This window comes from Pristiophorus japonicus, chromosome 20 (genome assembly GCF_044704955.1).
Source record: "Pristiophorus japonicus isolate sPriJap1 chromosome 20, sPriJap1.hap1, whole genome shotgun sequence".
NCBI classification, from domain to species: Eukaryota; Metazoa; Chordata; class Chondrichthyes; family Pristiophoridae; genus Pristiophorus; species Pristiophorus japonicus.
The window spans coordinates 60,579,854-60,599,277 of NC_091996.1; the positions used below are offsets into that span (position 1 = coordinate 60,579,854).

At 48.4% G+C, this 19,424-nt stretch overlaps 1 protein-coding gene across 1 annotated transcript in view; it reads right to left on the minus strand.

Moving 5' to 3' along the window:
• nsmfb (NMDA receptor synaptonuclear signaling and neuronal migration factor b) overlaps positions 1-19,424 on the minus strand; it is a 98,952-nt gene that overhangs the window by 65,483 nt on the left and 14,045 nt on the right. Inside the window, 2 exon segments of the mRNA XM_070862860.1 lie at positions 11,395-11,476; positions 17,886-18,356. Of these exon segments, the coding sequence (XP_070718961.1) occupies positions 11,395-11,476; positions 17,886-18,356 (553 nt within the window).

The window sequence follows — 19,424 nt, forward strand, 5'->3', positions numbered from 1 at the left end:
CCGTCCTTACCTGGTCTGGCCTATGTGACTCCAGACCCACAATGTGGTTGACTTTTAACCACCACTTAACTCTCAACTAGAAAGCCATTTGGTTGTACCAAACCGCTATGACAAAGTCAGCAACATGGGAGTAACTTTCAACACAATTTGGTTCAAGAAGGTGGCTCACCATTACCTTTTCAAAGGCAATTAGGAATGGGCAATAAATTCCGGCCTTACCATCGACGCCCACATCCTATGAGCGAATAAATTAAAAAGAAAATCTCCTTCCCCATCTCCCTCCTTCTCCACTCCACTTCCCTCTTTGCCCCTGCCCTGTCCTGCCCTGGCTGGGTCAAACAATTCCCCTTCTCGCTCTGAAATCTGCGCCTGGTCCTGACTCCCCATGTGCCACACCACGGGGAATCGACTCGTGGTTACTAAAGAAAGAAAAAATAACTTGCATTTATAGAGTGCTTTTCATGATCGGAGGACATCTCCAAGTGCTCGACAGCCAATGTAGAACTTTTGAAGTGCAGTCACTGTTGTAGGAAATACAGCAGCCAAGTTGCACACAGCAAGCTCCCACCAGATGATCAGATAATCTGTTTTAATGATGTTGGTTGAGGGATAAATATTGGCCATGATACTGGAAGAACTCCCCTGCTCTGCTTCGAATATTGCCATGGGATCTTTTATATCCAATTTGCATATAGAGCAATAGACAACAGTCATTGATGTATGTGGGAACTGAAATTACACTGTGGACTATGAGCACACAATGTGCTAAACTGTCCACATGAAAAGCCCCTGTTTTTCCATTGGCAAGTTGATACATTCATATCAAACAGCTTAACGTCACATCATAGATGTTTATAAGTGAACATAATCATGAAATTAACTCCTTGGGGGAGAAATTCCGTAGGGTTCCGTCTGGAGCGTTAACTTTTTACATTTTGAAAATTTAGCGCCAGGCACAAAGGAATCTTAACTGCTAAATTGGGCGCCCCAGGAAGGGGGGCAGTAAATCACGCGCTATTGACCTAAGTGGGGCGCTACAACCAGAGCGCTACTAAATGTCAGGTGACTTGCATTCAGCAATCATCCTTCAATCATTCACACTGGTTCCAGCTCTTAAAAGGGGAGGTTATGTAATGCTGCAGCTGCTCATTTTCACTAGTCCTGCATCTGAAAGAGACGGGAGAGGAACTGCAAGAACTTTTTGCTATGGCTGCTGCTAATCCAGCTGTAAGGGAGAGAGCTCATCGTTTTAATGACGTGGCATTGGAGGCTGTCGACAAAGGAGCGAAGCACTCTTCCCGGCATGTGGAAAGAGGCCATTGCCCCAGATCTTCAGGCCCACATGGAGGGAAGTGCACAGGAGGTGTCGGCCAGGACTGTCATTCAACGCAGCCTCACACAGTGCGGGAAGAAATTCAACGACCTCAGGCGGGTGGTGAAGGTGAGTACATGCTTCCACACCCCCTACATACCAGCCTCTGATCCTCTGTCTGTGCACACTGAGCAAAGCACCACTTCCCCCATCACTCAGCCACAAAACATGTGCTGCTACTCAAACTCACATCCTTATCCAACGCCTTGCCGACATTCATAGCTATTCAGTGATGGCAGGCATGTCTCCCACACACATAGCTGGACTCTGACTCTCACACATTCCTTTCTTTTGCAGGCCAAGATGTCACACAATAGGAGGACAGGCGAGGGTACACCTCTGCTTCAGCAGCTGTAAACCTGAGGAGCAAGTGCTGCAACTCATTGGCCATCGGCAACATCGCTGGGAGCAACAACGGTTTCTTCATCCCCTTTCCTTTTCTCATCCACATCCCCCTCACGCCTTTATGCATTCAGATAATCAGCAAGCAGATGAGCAGCCTGTCCCTGAGCCCCCCAATGGTAGTGAAGAGGAGGAGGACCCAAGCGCCGTGTCACTGCATCTCTTACCCGCAGTCGCCAGCTCAGAGACTGGCACTATGTGTCTGTTAGAGGCAAGCTGAGCAGAGGGGTCTGCACTGGGGACAAGCGGGCTGCAGCAAGGCCAAGGGGAAAGGGTAGCTCGGGAGCCAGCTCCCCGGAGGGAGAGTTCACATGCGAGTTCTGTTGCACTGGACTCAGATGAGGACCTCGATGGGGAGGCGTTCAGAGAGAGTGATGGCCATGCACACCGACATGATAGGGGCAATGGCAAGAGTCTCTCGGCAGTGGTAAGAAGCATGGAGGAGTCCGCCTCCAACATTACAGAGCTCTGCACACACCTTGGAGCCCAACATTTCTAATCTGCAGACGATGGCGGACTCCCAGAGACACTGTGGAGATCCAGACCATTACATGCGTCAAGGGCGATGTCGCAGCTTCCATTGCAGCACAGCCGGATACCACACGTAGTCTTAGTGTTGTCATACAGTCAATGACTGCTGGCATGGAAGTTCAGACTGCTCTCATACAGTCTCAGCTGGATGCCACACAAGCTCGGACTGCTACCATCACCGCTGGGTCCACCCCAGTCGACCAGGGATCTCACGGTGTCACAGCAGGCCACCAATCTGTGCTGCAGCAGGTTGGTGGGGATGTTGAGGTGCTGCCCGGGAGGAGTGGCAGTGGGTCAGTGGAGCGGGAACATTCTGTCCTCTCTCACGATGACCGCATTCCTGATCCCACCACTGCCACTCCGCCATTGCACTTGCCACTACCGGTCACCCAGCCTGAGGTGGTGCAGTCTACAACTGGGCCTTCCAGATCCTGAGCTGGTCGAGGGCGTCCTGCAAGGCCTTCTGTTGTCTCTGGCCGGGACACTCAGCAGCCTTTCACCAATGTGAAAAAGCAATATGGGTGCAGTCAATGGTGCCTTGCACCATGGGGAAGCCCACTATCCTGGCAAAGTCACATGCACACTCGTGCTGCTTCTCTCTGGTCATGGGGAAGGAAATGTATTCCCTTCTCCTTCAGTAGAGAGCGTCGGTGACCTCGCGGATGCAGCAACAGACGGTGCAATATGGGCGCTGTCTCCTGTTGTACACTGGAAGGATCCACTGGCGTAGAAATGGAGGGCAATGGTGACCTTGAATGCCACTGAATACCACGTCCTCACCCTGGTCTGAGGTGCGAGGTCTGGTTGCAGGAGGTGGCAGAGCTCTGTGACCACGTCCTTGGTGAAGCGCAGTCTTCGAACTCGCTGTTCCTCAGTGAAATTGATGTAGGAAAACTGTTGCCGGAATACCCTGGGAGGGTAAGGTCTCCTATTGACAGCTCTGTTGGCCCTCCTCTCTCTGGCCACATCTTGCTGTCTTTCTTTCTGCCTAAGTTGCCTCCGACGGTGATGTTGGGAGCGCAATGTCGAGTGCCAACACAGCCCCCATGAAACAATGTACATGTTGGATTTTCAAATCTGCCCTCAATGAAAGTCATAAATCAAAGTCATAAATCTTTAACAGCCAGAACTCTCCTACAATTGGGAGGTGCAAAGTAGCCCAATTTCTCCCCACTTGCCTTGACTGAAGTGCTCGTGTCGGGTCAGTGCCAGGAGCAGTGTGAACTGACCAGCATGAGTCCCGCTGTGCAAATATCCCTGGGAGACTGAGGGGCAATAAAGTGTCACGATCAGTCGATAAACAAACCGTGAACACAATGGTATCTGTGCCACAAGTGATTGGACAGGATGTCGTCTCACCTCGTTCTTAAATGAGGGAGGGTCTCACAAAAAAAAAACTATCCCTTCTCCATCTTCAACAAGGTCAAATATCTCACAATGGAACACACATCATGAGCTCACAGGGCAGTTAAGAATGAGGGAGGCTATTCTGGCCCACGTAGCTCATTCAACAGGCCGGAACTACTCTAGGATTCTATTGGATTATAAATGGTGGGTCTGAATATGAATCAATGAGTGAAAGAAGTAAAATTATGACCAGGCGCTCTTAACCCTTTCCCCGCTGAATAAACAGGATGGTTTACACAGTAGATACTACGACTGCTGGTTTTAAGCTGAGCCCCGTGAGGGGAGATTTTAATTTATAATCCAATGGAATCATAGAATGGTTGCAGCACAGGAGGCCATTCGACTCATTGAGCCTGTGCTGGCAGTCTGAAGAGCTCTTGCAGAGAGCCGGCACAGGCTCGATGGGCCGAATGGCCTCCTTCTGTGCTGTAACCGTTCTATGATTCTACAAACTATCGCTTCTCCATCTGCACAATTAACCCGCAACATGAGGAAGGCCATTCTGACCCATTTAGCTCAATCAACTGTTCCTTGAATGATTCCAGAGTGTTTCCGTTCTCCCCTCTGAGTCAGAAGGTTGTTGGTTCAGGGCTGCAGTACTGAGGTAGTGCAGCATGATTGGAGGTGCCAGCTTTCAAATGAGACATTAAACCAGGGATTTCTCCTGGTGTCCTTGCCAAAATTGATTCCTCATGCAACATCTAAAATGATGTTTAAGCACATTGTATGCTCGGGGAGCCGCATGGAGGCCCCGAACTGCGTGAGATCGCCAGAGGCAGGTCGGGGCCATAAAAGGAGCGGAGGTGAGTGGCCCGGAAGCAGCGTGGAGGCATACCACTTCAGGGAGCAGCAGGAGCTGGTGCAGGAGGGCGACGGCAGCGAAGAGTGATGTTATCAAGGTCCAGGTTGGTGATTGGAGCGTGGGCAGGTACAGCAGGATCAGCGAGATCGAGTCAAAGGAACAGCAAGAGACTGTAGAGGGACGTGATCGGGGCCCAGGGGCAGCACAGGCCAGCCCACACTATGATATGTGTGCGCATTAGGTCCGTGCAGCAGAGTTGGTCTCCAGTCGTCTTGGGTAATCCTTGCCACTGGACCAAGCCCGTGTGGTGGCTGGTGTGCAATGGTCACCACACGTTAAATAAATCCACGCACAGGCATCTTCCACCCTTGAGGATGTAGTTCGGGACCGTCATTGAAACACCTGTGAACTTACGTTTTTTTGGCTGGAAGCAAGTCATCCTCGTTTCGAGGGACCGTCTATGATGACGATGCTGCTCATATTGCAGAGTGTGTTTTTAGTTGTCCATATACATCTTTCTTTCTTTCCATTCCTCCCTCCGCCAATAACACCCCATGTCATTTATCTCATTCGCTATTTGTGGGAGCTTTCTGTACGCAAATTGGTGCCGCGATTCCTACATTCCAACAGTGACTACACTTCATTGGCTGCAAAACGCATTGGGACGTCCTGAGGTCATGAAAGGTGCTATATAAGAACAAGTCAGTCAGTCTTTCTTTCGTTCTCTCCGTCTGCCAATACCACCAAAACAGATTAACTGGTCATTTATCTAAATCGCTATTTGTTGGATCTTGCTGTATGCAAATCGGCTGCCACGTTTCCTACAGTGACTATTCTTCAGAACTATGTAATTGTCTGTACAGTGTTTTGGGATCTCCTGAGGTTTTGAAAGCTTTTTCTTTATTTCCATTCCTCCCTCTGCCAATACCACCAAAATTGGTCATTTATCTCGCTCACTGTTTGTGAGATCTTGCTGTGTGCAAAATTGGTTTCGCATTTGCCTAGAAAACAAGTGACAGCACTTCAAAAATAACGGGCTCAATGATCCTCAGTGATCTGCGCTGTTTTTTTGGAGCAAGCTGCTTTTTTTGGCCTAAGTTTAAAAAAATGCAGTTTCCCCCATCAATTTGCACCAGCGTAACTCAGTTAGTTACGATTTTATTAAGTAAGCTTTTTTTTCCAGCAACAGGGAGCATAACCTGCTACCCAACCCGGAACAGCACTCGGGGCTGGGGGAGCTGGAGCTGGAGCTGGACCAGCACTGGCAAGCAGCGGGCTAGGCAAGCAGAGCAGCAAGCCTTCTGCCAGGGCTAGGGGCGGGGAGCGGGACCGGCTTTAATAATTGGAGGTAAGTTGGCTGCAATGTGTTTTATGTGTTTCAGTTGATGCAGTGTGTATTAATGTGTTGGGAGCAGCTGTATGTTTTACTTTACAGCCTCAGCTCGCATTGTGTGCCTGGTTACCATGGCAACCCAATTTTTTGGGCACAGATCAAGGCTCCACCCCCAAAACTAAAGGACAGGTTAGGCCGCGCCAAAATGAACAAATCCAACGGGGAAACTTAGAACATTTTTTATTTGGCGTACTTGGGGCCCCCTAAAAAAATGGGCGTAAATCTTCAAGTACGCCAAAAAAAAGCTTTGGGGAAAAATGAGCCCAATTTGGGCGTCACGCAATTTAGGACGTCCTGAGAACCGGAGAGGCGCTACAGAAATGCGAGAGGTTTTATTTCTTTCTGCCTCCAGTCCTTACACAAAAGCCCATTCCACGTCTTTGCCTTTCATCGTGTGAAGCAAAGCATCCCGACATTCGTCCCGAATTAAATTCTGGCTGGTTTGTCTGCTTCTCCCACTGCCATGGTCACAATGACATTGTGCTCCAGATTTACTTTTTCTATCCCATTTTTTACGGTTTTAAACTTTTCCATAAGGTGCTTTCTTAGTCACCTCTATTCAAGGCTGACTAACCCTGGATTTCATAACTCGGGTGCCAGGGATCAGCCTCCTGACTCTTCTCCACATTATCTCCAGGGCTTGAAGGCCACCTTTGTGTCTCAGTGACCAAAACTGGCGGTGGTGCCCAAGGTGCTGCCGGACTGCACAGTTTAAGCCCCAGCGCTGACTCCAGCAACAAACTGGTATTTATTGGTACAAAATTGGCAATCACTCCATAAATAGTTGAGGCGGGAGATTGTATCGAGATGCCGTCTTTCGGATGAGACACTAAACAGAGGCCCAACCCCGTCTGCCCTCTCAGTTGGACGTAAAAGACCCCATGGCACTATCTCAAAGAAGAGCAGGGGAGTTATCCCCAGGTGTCCTGGCCAATATTTATCCGTCAATCAATATCATTAAAACAGTTTATCTGGTCATTATCACAACGCTGTTCATGGAAGCTTGCTGCGCGCAAATTGGCTGCCGCGTTTCCCACATTACAACAACTACTACACCCCAAAAGTACTTCAGTGGCTGTAAAGCACTTTGATATGTCTGGTGGTTGTGAAAGGCGCTATATAAATGCAAGTCTTTCTTTTCTTTTACACGTTCACATTAACTGAATGAAGCAGGTTAACAATTCACACCAAATCTCGCCTCACCATTGTTAACTCAGCCTGCCTTTGGAGTGATCGAGGGATTATACATGCGGAACCACAAGGCTCTGGTTCAGGCCACTCTTACACCCCTGGGTTATGCCAGTGTGCATGTATTTATAGGGCAGAGGGCATCAACTCCTGTAAAAGACATCAGACCCCTGAAAGGGGAAATTGTTGCCACTAAGCCCGAGGCAATGTCTACAGCACTTCTGTTAGTTAGTAACGAAGGTGGCAAAAGGATGAGCAACTTAAAAAAAAAGTTTAAACCATCGCCTAGGCAACAGAAAGAAATCCAGGCCACGTGAAATACAAGTGATATTATCAGGGCTTTGAAACCTCTCTGGATTCAAGATCAATGTAAGCACTTATCCCCTTCGTGACTTGATCTGTTCACTGCCACGGTGAATTATCATCAAGAAAGCAATTGGTGGAGAGGCTGGGGTTATTACATAATGCATGGTGCCCAGCTGGTGCATTAAATTTATACCCACTTGTAAATTCACAAATGGAGTGCGCGCTGTACATGCGAGCAGTCTGAACCCACTGCTATTAATATTCAGCGCGAGCTCATTAAACACCAAACTCAACTCTCAAGTGCTGGCATATCTCACATGTTTGACAAAACCCACTGATAGGTCAGAAGTGTTCCGGCAAAGGCTCGATTGATGGGCGACACCCAATTAGTTGCGGATTACTGGAATGCTACTTAGGGTGTAGGGAGCAGGAGTACCAGTGTTCAAGCCCCAGTAAGTAAGGGGTGCTTCTGTTACTACTGAATTCAGACACAGCTTCCTTTCATGTACTGGATAGAGAGAACAAATCACATCAGTAACTGTGCAGTTCATGCACGTCTCTGTGTCAGCTCCTTTACATAAACAGTACATACAAAACAAAAAAGGGAACGGTTCATTCCATCTGGTACTTTGCAGCTTCTGCATGTCTCCGTGTCAGCTCCTGTATATGTATTTAAGGCAAAAGGGAACGATGCATTTTCTGCTCCTTGTATCCTAACTCACACCAAGTCCCGTTCACCATTACTCCTATGTTTGCTGACTGGCATTGGCTCTCAGTCCCCGAATGTCCCAATTGTAAAATTCTGATCCTTGGGGTCAAATCCCTCCGTGGTCTCGTCCCATCTTCGCTCTGTAATCACCTCCAGCCCTACAATGCTCCTAGATCCCTGCGCTCCTCCAATTGTGGCCTCTTGTCTATCCCTCACTTCCTTCTCCCCAACCATTGGCAATTGTGCAGTCAGCAGTCTTGGCCCTAAGCTCTGGGATTCCCACCCTAAACCTCTCCACCTCTTTTAGGACACTCCTTAAAACCTACCTCTTTGAGCAAGCTGTTTTTCAAATGCCACCTTTTTTGGCTCCGTGTCAATTTTTTTGTCTGATTACATTCCTGCGTAATGCACTGGGACATTTTATTATGTTAAAAGGTGGTATACAAGTGCAAATTGTTGCTGTTGGTACTGTATGGCTTGTGTATGTTTGTGTACAGTACATACAAGGCAAAAAGGAATGATCCACTGCAGTGGGTACTGTACAGTCCGTGCAGGTCTCAGCTTCAATTCTTTTCAATATATAATGGTTTTAAAGGCAATAATTCATTCCAGTCAGGTACTGTACAGCTCGTGTGTGTCTCGGTATCAACTCCTGTGCACGCACTGTTTGAAAAAGGGACAGCTTTCTCCCATCCTATACAGCAACTTCCAGCACCTCCAACGTAGTAAAACGTTCAACGGGGCTTCACATGACCGCTACAGCTACCAGCATTGAAGCACTGACCACACTCGATCAGCTCCGCTGGGCAGGCCACATTGTTCGCATGCCAGACACGAGACTCCCAAAGCAAGCGTTCTACTCGGAACTCCTTCACGGCAAACGAGACAAAGGTGGGCAGAGGAAACATTCCAAGGACACCCTCAAAGCCTCCCTGATAAAGTGCGACATCCCCACTGACACCTGGGAGTCCCTGGCCAAAGACCGCCCTAAGTGGAGGAAGTGCATCCGGGAGGGTGCTGAGCACCTCGAGTCTCATCGCCGAGAGCATGCAGAAATCAAACGCAGGCAGCGGAAAGAGTGTGCGGCAAACCTGTCCCACCCACCCTTTCCCTCAACGACTATCTGTCCCACCTGTGACAGAGTCTGTGGTTCTCGTATTGGACTGTTCAGCCACCAAAGAACTCACTAAGAGTGGAAGCAAGTCTTCCTCGATGCCGAGGGACTGCCGATGATGATGACAGCTCCTGTGTTTGTGTCTCAGTGTCGGCTGCAGTGCACAGCAGGCAAGGGAGAATGACTCACTGCTGCCTGGTACGATACAACTGATGTGTGGCTCTTGTGTCTGAAGTTTGAACCCGGGAACATTATCTGCACATTGAAAGAGAAGCTTATGTCTGAAAGCACAATTCCTTTGTGAGGAATTCCCATGACAGGGAATTTTTAGCTTAGGAAGTCTCTTTTAGGTGTCAGCTGTGGCTCGGTAGGTAGCACTCTCGCCTCAGAGTCAGAGGTTGTGGGTTCACATCCCACTCCAGGGACTAGAGCACATAAATCTAGGCTGACACTCCAGCGCAGTGCTGAGAGAGCACTGCACTGTCGGAGGTAGCGTGTTTCAGATGAGACATTAAACCAGCTCTCTCAGGTGGATGTAAAAGATCCCATGGCACTATTTCGAAGAAGAGCAGGGAAATTATCACCGGTTTCCTGACCAATATTTTTCCCTTAATCAACATAACAAAAACAGATTATCTGGTCATTTTCACATTGTTGTTTGTGGGAGCTTGCTGTGCAGAAATTGGCTGCCGTGTTTCCTACATTACAACAGTGACTACACTCCAAAAGTACATCATTGGCTGTAAAGCACTTTGAGACGTCTGGTGGTCGTGAAAGGCGCTATATAAATGGAAATCTTTTGTTCTTGAGAGACGACAAAGCTACTTGTAAATAACATTTTACTGAGCCTAAAGACGACTTTCTACACCATCTGAATTATTGGTGCTTCTAACCAATGGTAGTCAATTAAAGAATTTGCATTTGTATAGCACCTTTCACACCTTTGTGACATCCCGAAGGACATCACAGCTAACTCATTACTCTGAAGGGCAGTCACCGTGCTCACGCAGGCAATTGCGGCAGCCAATGTCCCACAAACAGCACTCACATCAATGTTTTAGCGATGTTTATTGAGGGATGAATGTTGGCCAGGACAACCGGGCGAACTCCCCTGTTCTTCTTCAAATAGTGCCGTGGGATCTTTCACGTCCACCCGAGAGGAAAGACAAGAGCCTCGGTTTAAACATCTCACGTAAAAGATAGGAGCTCCAACAATGCAGCAATCCCATAACCAGAAAATAAATATAAATCTGGTTATAAATGCTGTTTTTAAGATGAAGCTGCAATCCTTTTTCGATCAGTTGAATATCATCAAGTTTAGAAACAGAGGTGACTTGGGCCAAGAAATTGGGTACCGCCCCGTTTGGGGGCTGTAACACTCACGAGGCGGGAGACTTTGCACCAGGTGCAGAGCTCTTGCCCCTCGCGATAAATTGGGGCTACCCAGGAAGGAAGTAACGTGCTTGATTTAATGCTCCACTACCCTTTTGAGAGTGGTGCGCATGGCTCAGCAGCGCTACGCACTGGGCCGTGTAGCGCTGACACATACAAGCGACTCTTCCCGGAGTTAAAGGGAAGGGCCCAAGCTGCATACACTGCGTAATAGGAACCCACTTACCTCGACCACCGGGGAGCAGAGGTGGATGCGCGATCAGCCCGCCACTGAAGCAGACTCAAGCGGCTGAGCGATCGCGGCACTGACCCTGCGTACAAAGCCTCACCAGCGCGGAAAGGAAAACGGTAGATTTTTTTGCAGCAGCAGTCAGCCAACTCCCTTTAAATCTTGTCCCGGTAGCAGCCGACTGCCGGGTACACGTCCCTTGAAGCTGTCTCTGTCATTGCCCTGCGCAGCTTCAGAGTACAAAACCCAATTTAGGGGCTGGGGCGCTAACGGGGCGATGACATCACTATCTCCAGGTGCAACGCTGTAGCGCTGCCGCTAAACTCCCGATGAATTTAGCGGGAATCGTTAGCGGTGCCGCCCCCAGTCGCAAACTCATTTGCGCCCCAATAGTGCCCCCAGAGCGCTAACGGGAGGCACAAATGTACCCAATTTCTCACCCTTTGTGTTTTCAGTGACACTGGCAGTCCTACAGTTACCGATTCTGTTTGTAGGCTTTTATATATCAATACAGCAGATTGATGAAAAATAATGATAATGTGTTATCACACTCACGCCTGCATTGTAGTGGTTGCCGTCTGGAAGTTGAAGAGGTTTTCCTTTGGGAACCAAGTCCGAATTGGAACGTCGTCTGAAAGAAACCACATTTCACTCCAGATTATCCAAAACAAGAGGAATTAGGAAAACGGTTCAGTAAAGATCACTTTAAAATGGAGAGCAGTGAACACCAGCCACTATTGCTGGCTGAAGACCAATTGTGGCAACTACCGGAGCCAAATCTCTATAGTCACCTCTTTCAAAACCCTAGGATGTAGGCCATCAGCTTTCAGTCCCATTAATTTCTCGAGTACTATTTTTTTTATTAATACTAATTTCTCCCAGTTCCTCATTTTCACTAAACCCTTGGTTCTCCACTATTTCCGGGAGATTTTTTGCATCTTCTTCTGTAAAAATAGACACAAAGTATTCGTTTAATTTCTCTGCCATTTCCTTACTCCCCATTATAATTTCTCCCGTCTCAGCCTGGAAGGGACCCACATTTACTTTCGCTAATCTTTTCCTTTTTACATAACCAGAGAGGCTTTTACAATCTGTTTTTAATGCTGGTAATCTCAGCAGGTCAGGCAGCATCTGTGGAGAGGAAGCAGAGTTAACGTTTTGGGTCAATGACCCTTCGTCAGAACTGGAGAGAGTGTTCAGAAAGAACAGATTCTTAACAAGCACTGAAAGGGAGAGGGGAAGAAAGAACAAAAGGGAAGGTCTTTGATAGGGTGGAAGACAGGAGAGATCAGAGAGACAAAAGGAATGATGGCCCAAATTGAAATGGTAATGCCAGGAGTTAGAAAAACATTAGTCAAGATAGGGTGGAATGGCGGGATAATGACCAGCTGCCATTAGAGACAAGGAGAGAAAAAAAGAAACAGGCTCGGGGGGGGGGGGGGGGGGAAACATGGGGCAAAGATTAGCAGTGGTTACGCTCTGAAATTGTTGAACGATGTTGAGTCCAGAAGGCTGTAAAGTGCCTAAACAAAATATGAGATGCTGTTCCGAGCTGGAGTTGGAAGAGTGTAGGAGCCAGAGGACGGAGAGGTCAGAGTGGGAGTGGAATGAAGAATTAAAGTGACAGGCGACTGGAAGCTCAGGGTCACGCTTGCAGACTGAACAGAGGTGCTCCGCAAAGCGGTCACCCAATCTAGGCTTGGTCTCCCCAATGTAGAGGAGACCGCATCGTAAAAAATATTAAGTACTAATCCCTGTTCCCATTGATTTGCATATATCCCAAGCTGCTGATACGAACAGAACTTGGTGTTCCGATTCTGGATTTATCCATCAATGAGGCAGTAACACCACGAACAGGATGCCCAAACCTCCGAGTCTTAAAGGCTGGATTGCCAGGGCTTGGGAGCCGCACGTGCCATAGGGCCTCAGGTTGGATATCCCTATCCTGGGAGACCTGCGCCCAGATCCTAAGAGCCTGTTCCCAGAATTTCATTGGCCTTTGTCACAAATCCTGGAAGACCTGTTTCCAGATTCCAGTAGTCTTGTCTCCAGCGTTACACAGGCCTGTCTCTCAATTGCAGGACACCCGGTCAGTGAGGGTTGTTTGCAGCCCAGAGTAGACTCAACTGCATAGCAACTGGTTGCAATCCTCCTCCTCCATTACATTAGATTGAACAACAGATTGCTATAGCGTCCACTTCTCATGTGTTTCAGGAGGAGGGAACTGGCAGAAAATGGCAATCGATTATTTTTATTGTGGGTAATAGTCGATTCTATTCACCAATACCCAGGGCTGAAGGACATCAGGTCATAGCTGCAATTCCCGTTGCCCATTTTCAGATCATTTAGCATTACACATATAATCATCCCAGTATGGATATTCAGCAAGACTGTAACCCAGTAACCCAGAGTATCTTACTATCGAGTGTATGCTGACTGTCAAGTTTCCTAGCAACCAATTGCAAATTATTTCGCAATAAGATTGCAGTCAAAGTGTCAGAATAGTAAGCCAACTGTTCCTGAACTTGTTTCAGTGGGGGAGAAGATACGATTGTCCCTGTTCTCCTCCGAACACCAAGGGCCTGGATTTACCTCGAGGGTGGGTTTGCCAACAGAGGCGGGTCTAGAGCAGGGCTTCTTCCTGCCGTCCTCCCGTTCCAATTTCCTGGGTTGCGGCTGGTTAATTATGCAAGGCAAATGGGGGGGGGGGGGGGGCAGAGTCCTGCCACACAGAGGGAGCCTAGCGCTGCAGCCATGGGTGAAATGAGATGGCACCGGTCACCAGCTGCAAAGCGCTGAAGGTCCAAGATGTCTGAAAGGAGGCGGGAATGCCCTGAAGAATTATTCCCGAAAATCTTTTTTTTCCCCCCCACCCCCCCAACATTTTTTTTTGTTAGGCCGCTTGACAGCAAGCATCAAGGGACTACCCATTGGCGATTCAGAAATTTCACCGGGGTCCTAGTGACAGCTCACGACCCCGACGTGCATAGGCTGATGAGATGCCTGCTTGTTTACAGCGAGGGCCTGTGTCACCTATTTTAAGGCTCCCACCAAAATGGTGGACATCTGAAGGAACAAGACAGTAAGTGCTAAATTGCCATTTTCATCGCGCGGTTACCCTCATCACGCCTCGTTGGGAGGTGGCAGAGGTGGGCGGGAGGATAAAAAGCAGCCCCACTATCTATCATACCCCTCAGTTACTGTCTATCCAATTGCTCCTCGAGTATGCCAACACTATCTGCCCCACTGCTTCCTCAGACAGATCTTCCCATACGTACAACAGCCTTTCACTTTGCTTACCTCCTTCCTAAAGGAATACTGAACCTCTCACATGAATCTGGCATCTTAAAGTGCCCGACTTTCCACTTGTGGGGGAGTCCAAAGTTAGGGGCCATTACTATAAAATAGTCTCTAATAAATCCAATAAGGAGTCCAGGAGAATTTTCTTCACTCCATAGTGGTGAGAATATGGAACTCACTGCCACACAATCATAAAGATGCATTTAAGGGGAAAACTAGATAAGCAAGAGGGAAAAAGGAATAGAAGGATGTGTGATAGAGGAAGATGAAGTAAGGTAGGAAGGAGTCTCATGTTGAGCATTAACACGAGCATAGACCAGTTGGGCCGAATGGCCTGTTTCTGTACTGTAAAATTCCATGGAGTTCTATGTAAATCTTTGACGAAGTAGCAGGGAGGGCTGGTGAGGGTAATGTACTTGATGCTATGTAGATAGAATTTCAAAAGGCACTTGACAAAGCACCACATAATAGAAGTGTTCGCAAAATTAAAGCCCATGGGATTAAAGGGATAGTGGCAGCATGGATACAAAATTGACGACGGGACAGAAAGCAGGGGTGACTGGTTGTTTTTCTGACTGGAGGCAAGTGTACAGTGGTGTTCCCCAGGGGTTGGTACTGGGATATATATTGAATGACCATGACTTGGGTATACAGGGCATAATGACACGAAACTCAGAAATGTAGTAAACAATGGAGGAGGATAGTAACAGACATCAGGAAGACTTAGCCAGACTGGTAAAATGGGCAGTCAGTGGCAGCTGAAATTAAGCGTGAAAAGTGTGAAATGATTCATTTTGCTAGGACAACTGAGGAGAGGCAATATGAACTAAATGGTACAATTTTAAAGAGAGGGTGCAGGAACAGAAAGACCTGGGGGTGTACGTACAGAAGTCTTTGAAGGTTGCAGGACAATTTGAGAAGGCTGTTAAAAAGCATATGGGATCCTTGGCTTTATTAATAGAGGAATAGAGTACAAAAGCAAGGATATTGTACTAAAACACTGTTAAGGCCTCAGCTGGAGTATTGTGTTCAGTTTTGGGCACCACACTTTACGACAGATGTCAAGACCTGAGAGAGGGTGCAGGAGGTTTATTTGAAGGTACCAGAGATGAGGTGCCATAGCTTCAGTTATATGGAGAAACTTGAGAAGCTGGGTGTGTTCTCCTTCAAGCAGTGAAGGTTAAGAGGAGATTTGATAGAGGTGTTCAAAATCATGAAGAGTTTTGATAGGGTAAATAAGGAGAAACGGGTTCCAGTGTCAGAAGGGTCAGTAACCAGGGGACACAGATTTGAGGGGCTTGGCAAAAGAACCAGAGGTGACATGAGGAAACATTTTTTTGTTTTTACACAGCGAGTTGTTGTGATCTAGAATGCAATGCCTGAATGGGTGGTGGAAGCACATGTGATGGTAACTTTCAAAAGAAAATTAGGTAAATACTTGAAGGGAAAAAAATTTATAGGGAAAGAGCGGGGGATTGGAACTAATTGCTAACCACTAACAAAGAGCTGGCACAGAGAATCACAGAAATTTACAGCACGGAAGAAGCCATTTCGGCCCATCGTGTCCGCACCGGCCGGCCAAGAGTTATCCAGCCTAATCCCACTTTCCAGCTCTTGGTCCGTAGCCCTGTAGATTACGGCACTTCAAGTGCACATCCAAGTATTTTTTTTTAAAAAGGTGGCGAGGATTTCTGCCTCTACCACCCTTTCAGGCAAGTGTGTCCCAGACCCCCACCACCCTCTGGGTAGAGAAATTTCCCCCGATATCTCCTTTATACCTCCCCCAATTACTTTAAATCTATGCCCCCTGGTTGTTGACCCCTCTGCCACGGGAAACAGGACCTTCCTAGACACTCTATCCAGGCCCCTCATAGTTTTATACACCTCAATCAGGTCTCCCTTCTGTTCCAAAGAAAATAGACCCAGCAGCTCCAATCTTTCCTCATAGCCAAAATTCTCCAGTCCAGGCAACATTCTTGTAAATCCCCTCTGCACCCTTTCCAGTGCAATCACATCCTTCCTGTAATGTGGTGAATGTGATTCGATGGCTCCAATGACCTCCGACTGAGCGGTGTCATTCTATGGGCTAGAATTCCATTAAATCCTCCACCCCCAGATTGCCACCCAAAAACCGCTAAGATTATTAAATTAACGCCAGTGAAAAATGGCACAAAAATAGGAAAAAATTCCACCCAGCAGGAAAAATGGGTCTTACACGCAGATTCTCGGTAGAAAATGCGATCCTGGGCAAATTGGGCGGTACTTACTCAAATTTAGTCCAAGGCTGTGGGTTGGGCCTAAGGAGGGGGGAAAATACAAAAAATATTTTTTCCAAAAAACAAAAACAAAAAATCAGAAAACATTCTCAGGACCATTTTCCACTTAATCGCTGTAAAATAATTTAAAAAGAATTATAAAAAATACTTTAACTTACCTTTTTTTGCAGGGCTACTTACCTACTGCCCAGCTCCCGCTGCTTTCTTGTGGCCATTTTTTTCCTACTCGCCTACGGGTCACCGCTGAGACTAAACTTGGGCAGTAGCAGTTTTGTCAGCGGTGCTTGCCAGCGGTCCGCTCCCCATTTTCCAAACCACCGGCGGAACTCTTTGTGGAAATTCTCGCCGGGTGGTTTTCCGCCGAAAACAAGCACTACCGCTGAAAAACCCGGCGGGAATGGAATGGAAATTCTAGCCCAATAAAAAGTTCTCTATTTCTACCCTGTCCAGTGTCTCTCCTTGTGGGGTAGACATGGTTACGTGTTTCGCCCATTCCTGGTGGCTGGCTGAAATCAGCATTAGACCAATTTAAATACGTCTACTTCAGGACCGTTCTACAAAATTCATGATAAAGTAGTCATACGCTGACTAGTGTTCCCAGTTCTACACCCTCAAAGCTTCCCTGATAAAATGCAGCATCCCCACTGACACCTGGGAGTCCCTGGCCAAAGACCGCCCTAAGTGGACTATCTGCCCCACCTGTGACAGAAACTGTGGTTCTCGCATTGCACTGCCACCTAAGAACTCATTTTAAGAGTGGAAGCAAGTCTTCCTCGATTCCGAGGGACTGCCTATGATGAGTGTTCCCAGCTCTACAATGGTCTAAGCCAGCTACACACCAGATACCCTGTCCACTGTCCATCCACTCCAGTTACTCACCGGATACCCTGTCCACACACTCCAGTTACTCACCGGATACCCTGTCCACTGTCCATTCACTCCAGTTACTTACCGGATACCCTGTCCACTGTCCATCCACTCCAGTTACTCACCGGATACCCTGTCCACACACTCCAGTTACTCACTGGTTACCCTGTCCACTGTCCATTCACTCCAGTTACTCACCGGATACCCTGTCCACTGTCCATCCACTCCAGTTACTCACTGGATACCCTGTCCACACACTCCAGTTACTCACTGGTTACCCTGTCCACTGTCCATTCACTCCAGTTACTCACTGGTTACCCTGTCCACTGTCCATTCACTCCAGTTACTCACCGGATACCCTGTCCACTGTCCATTCGCTCCAGTTACTCACTGGATACCCTGTCCACACTGTCCATTCACTCCAGTTACTCACCGGATACCCTGTCCACTGTCCATTCGGTCCAGTTACTCACTGGTTACCCTGTCCACTGTCCATTCGCTCCAGTTACTCACTGGATACCCTGTCCACACTGTCCATTCACTCCAGTTACTCACTGGATACCCTGTCCACACTGTCCATTCGGTCCAGTTACTCACCGGATACCCTGTCCACACTGTACATCCGCTCTAGCTTCTTGCGATGTCGGGCCGCCTCGCGGGACTGGAGGAGTTCGAGATCGAGGGAGTTCTGCGAGGAGGCGGGGGCCTTTGCGCAGCTGGGGCAGTCCCGGGAGCTCTGCCGGCTGCCGGCCCAGCTCCTGCAGCGCCCGGCCATGCTGTGCAAGCTGCCGAGGCCGTGAGGGGCTGGGTGCCCCGCCTTCCCGGGCCGCGTGCCCTTGGCCGCCGCTGACCCGCCTTCGTTCTGCCGCTCCGACAGCAGTTGGCTCTCCCCGGAGATGGTATACACCCGGGGCTTCTGGCCCTCGGCCGGCTTCTCCGCTCCTTCCTCCGAGAAGCTGCGCTCGAACCTGCCCCGCGAGATCATGGAGAGCCGCCGCTTGTTCTGCACAGGCTGCTGGAGCTGGGCGGGGTCCTCTGGGCCCATCAACGTCTCAGCCACTAGTTGATCTGAGAGGGAAGGAGAGGAGCAGATTATATCACTGGCCGCCAGTTCTCCTCTCGTCCAAAGTACCCCCCCCCCCCCCCGTCCCCGTCCCCGGCTCTCCTCTTGCCCAAATTTCCCTGAATTACCACAGCTGTCAGCCCTGGCTCAGTGGGTAGCACTCTCGTCTCTGGGTCAGAAGCAGAGAGGGTTGACTTATGAAGAAAGGTTGAGGAGGTTGGGCCTCTACTCATTGGAATTCAGAAGAATGAGAGGTGATCTTATCGAAAAGTACAAGATTATGAGGGGGCTTGACAAGGTGGAATCAGAGAGGATGTTTCCACTGATGGGGGAGACTAGAACTGGAGGGCATAATCTTAGAATAAGGGGCTGCCCATTTAAGACTGAGATGAAGAGAAATTTCTTCTCTGAGGGTTGTGGATCTGTGGAATTTGCTGCCTCAGAGAGCTGTGGAAGCTGGGACATTGAATAAATTTAAGGAAGAAATAGACAGTTTCTTAAACAATAAGGGAATAAAGGGTTATGGAGAGCAGGCAGGGAAGTGGAACGGAGTCCATGATCAGATCAGCCATGATCTTATTGAATGGCGGAGCAGGCTTGAGGGGCCATATGGCCTACTCCTGTTCCTAGTTCTCATGTTCTTATGTAGAAAATTGTGGCTTCAAGTCCCACTCCAGAGACTTGAGCACCTTGGCTGACACGCCAGTGCAGTGCTGAGGGAGCGCTGCACTGTTGGGAGGTGCCATCTTTCAGGTAAAACATTAAATCGAGGCCTCGCCTGCCCTCTCGGGTTGACTTGAGAGATCCCATGGCATTGTTTCGAAGATGACCAGATGAGTTATCTCCAGTGTCCTGGCCAATATTTATCCCTCAGCCGATATCACTAAAACAGATAATATGCTTATTATCACATTCCTGTTTGTGGGAGCTTGCTGTACACAAAATTGGCTACTACGCTTCCGACATTACAACAGTGACTTCAAAAAAATACGTAATTGGCTGTGAAGCGCTTTGGGACATCCTGGTCAATGTTCAGTGACCCCGCCCCCCCCGCTGGATGTTATGTGCGTGGA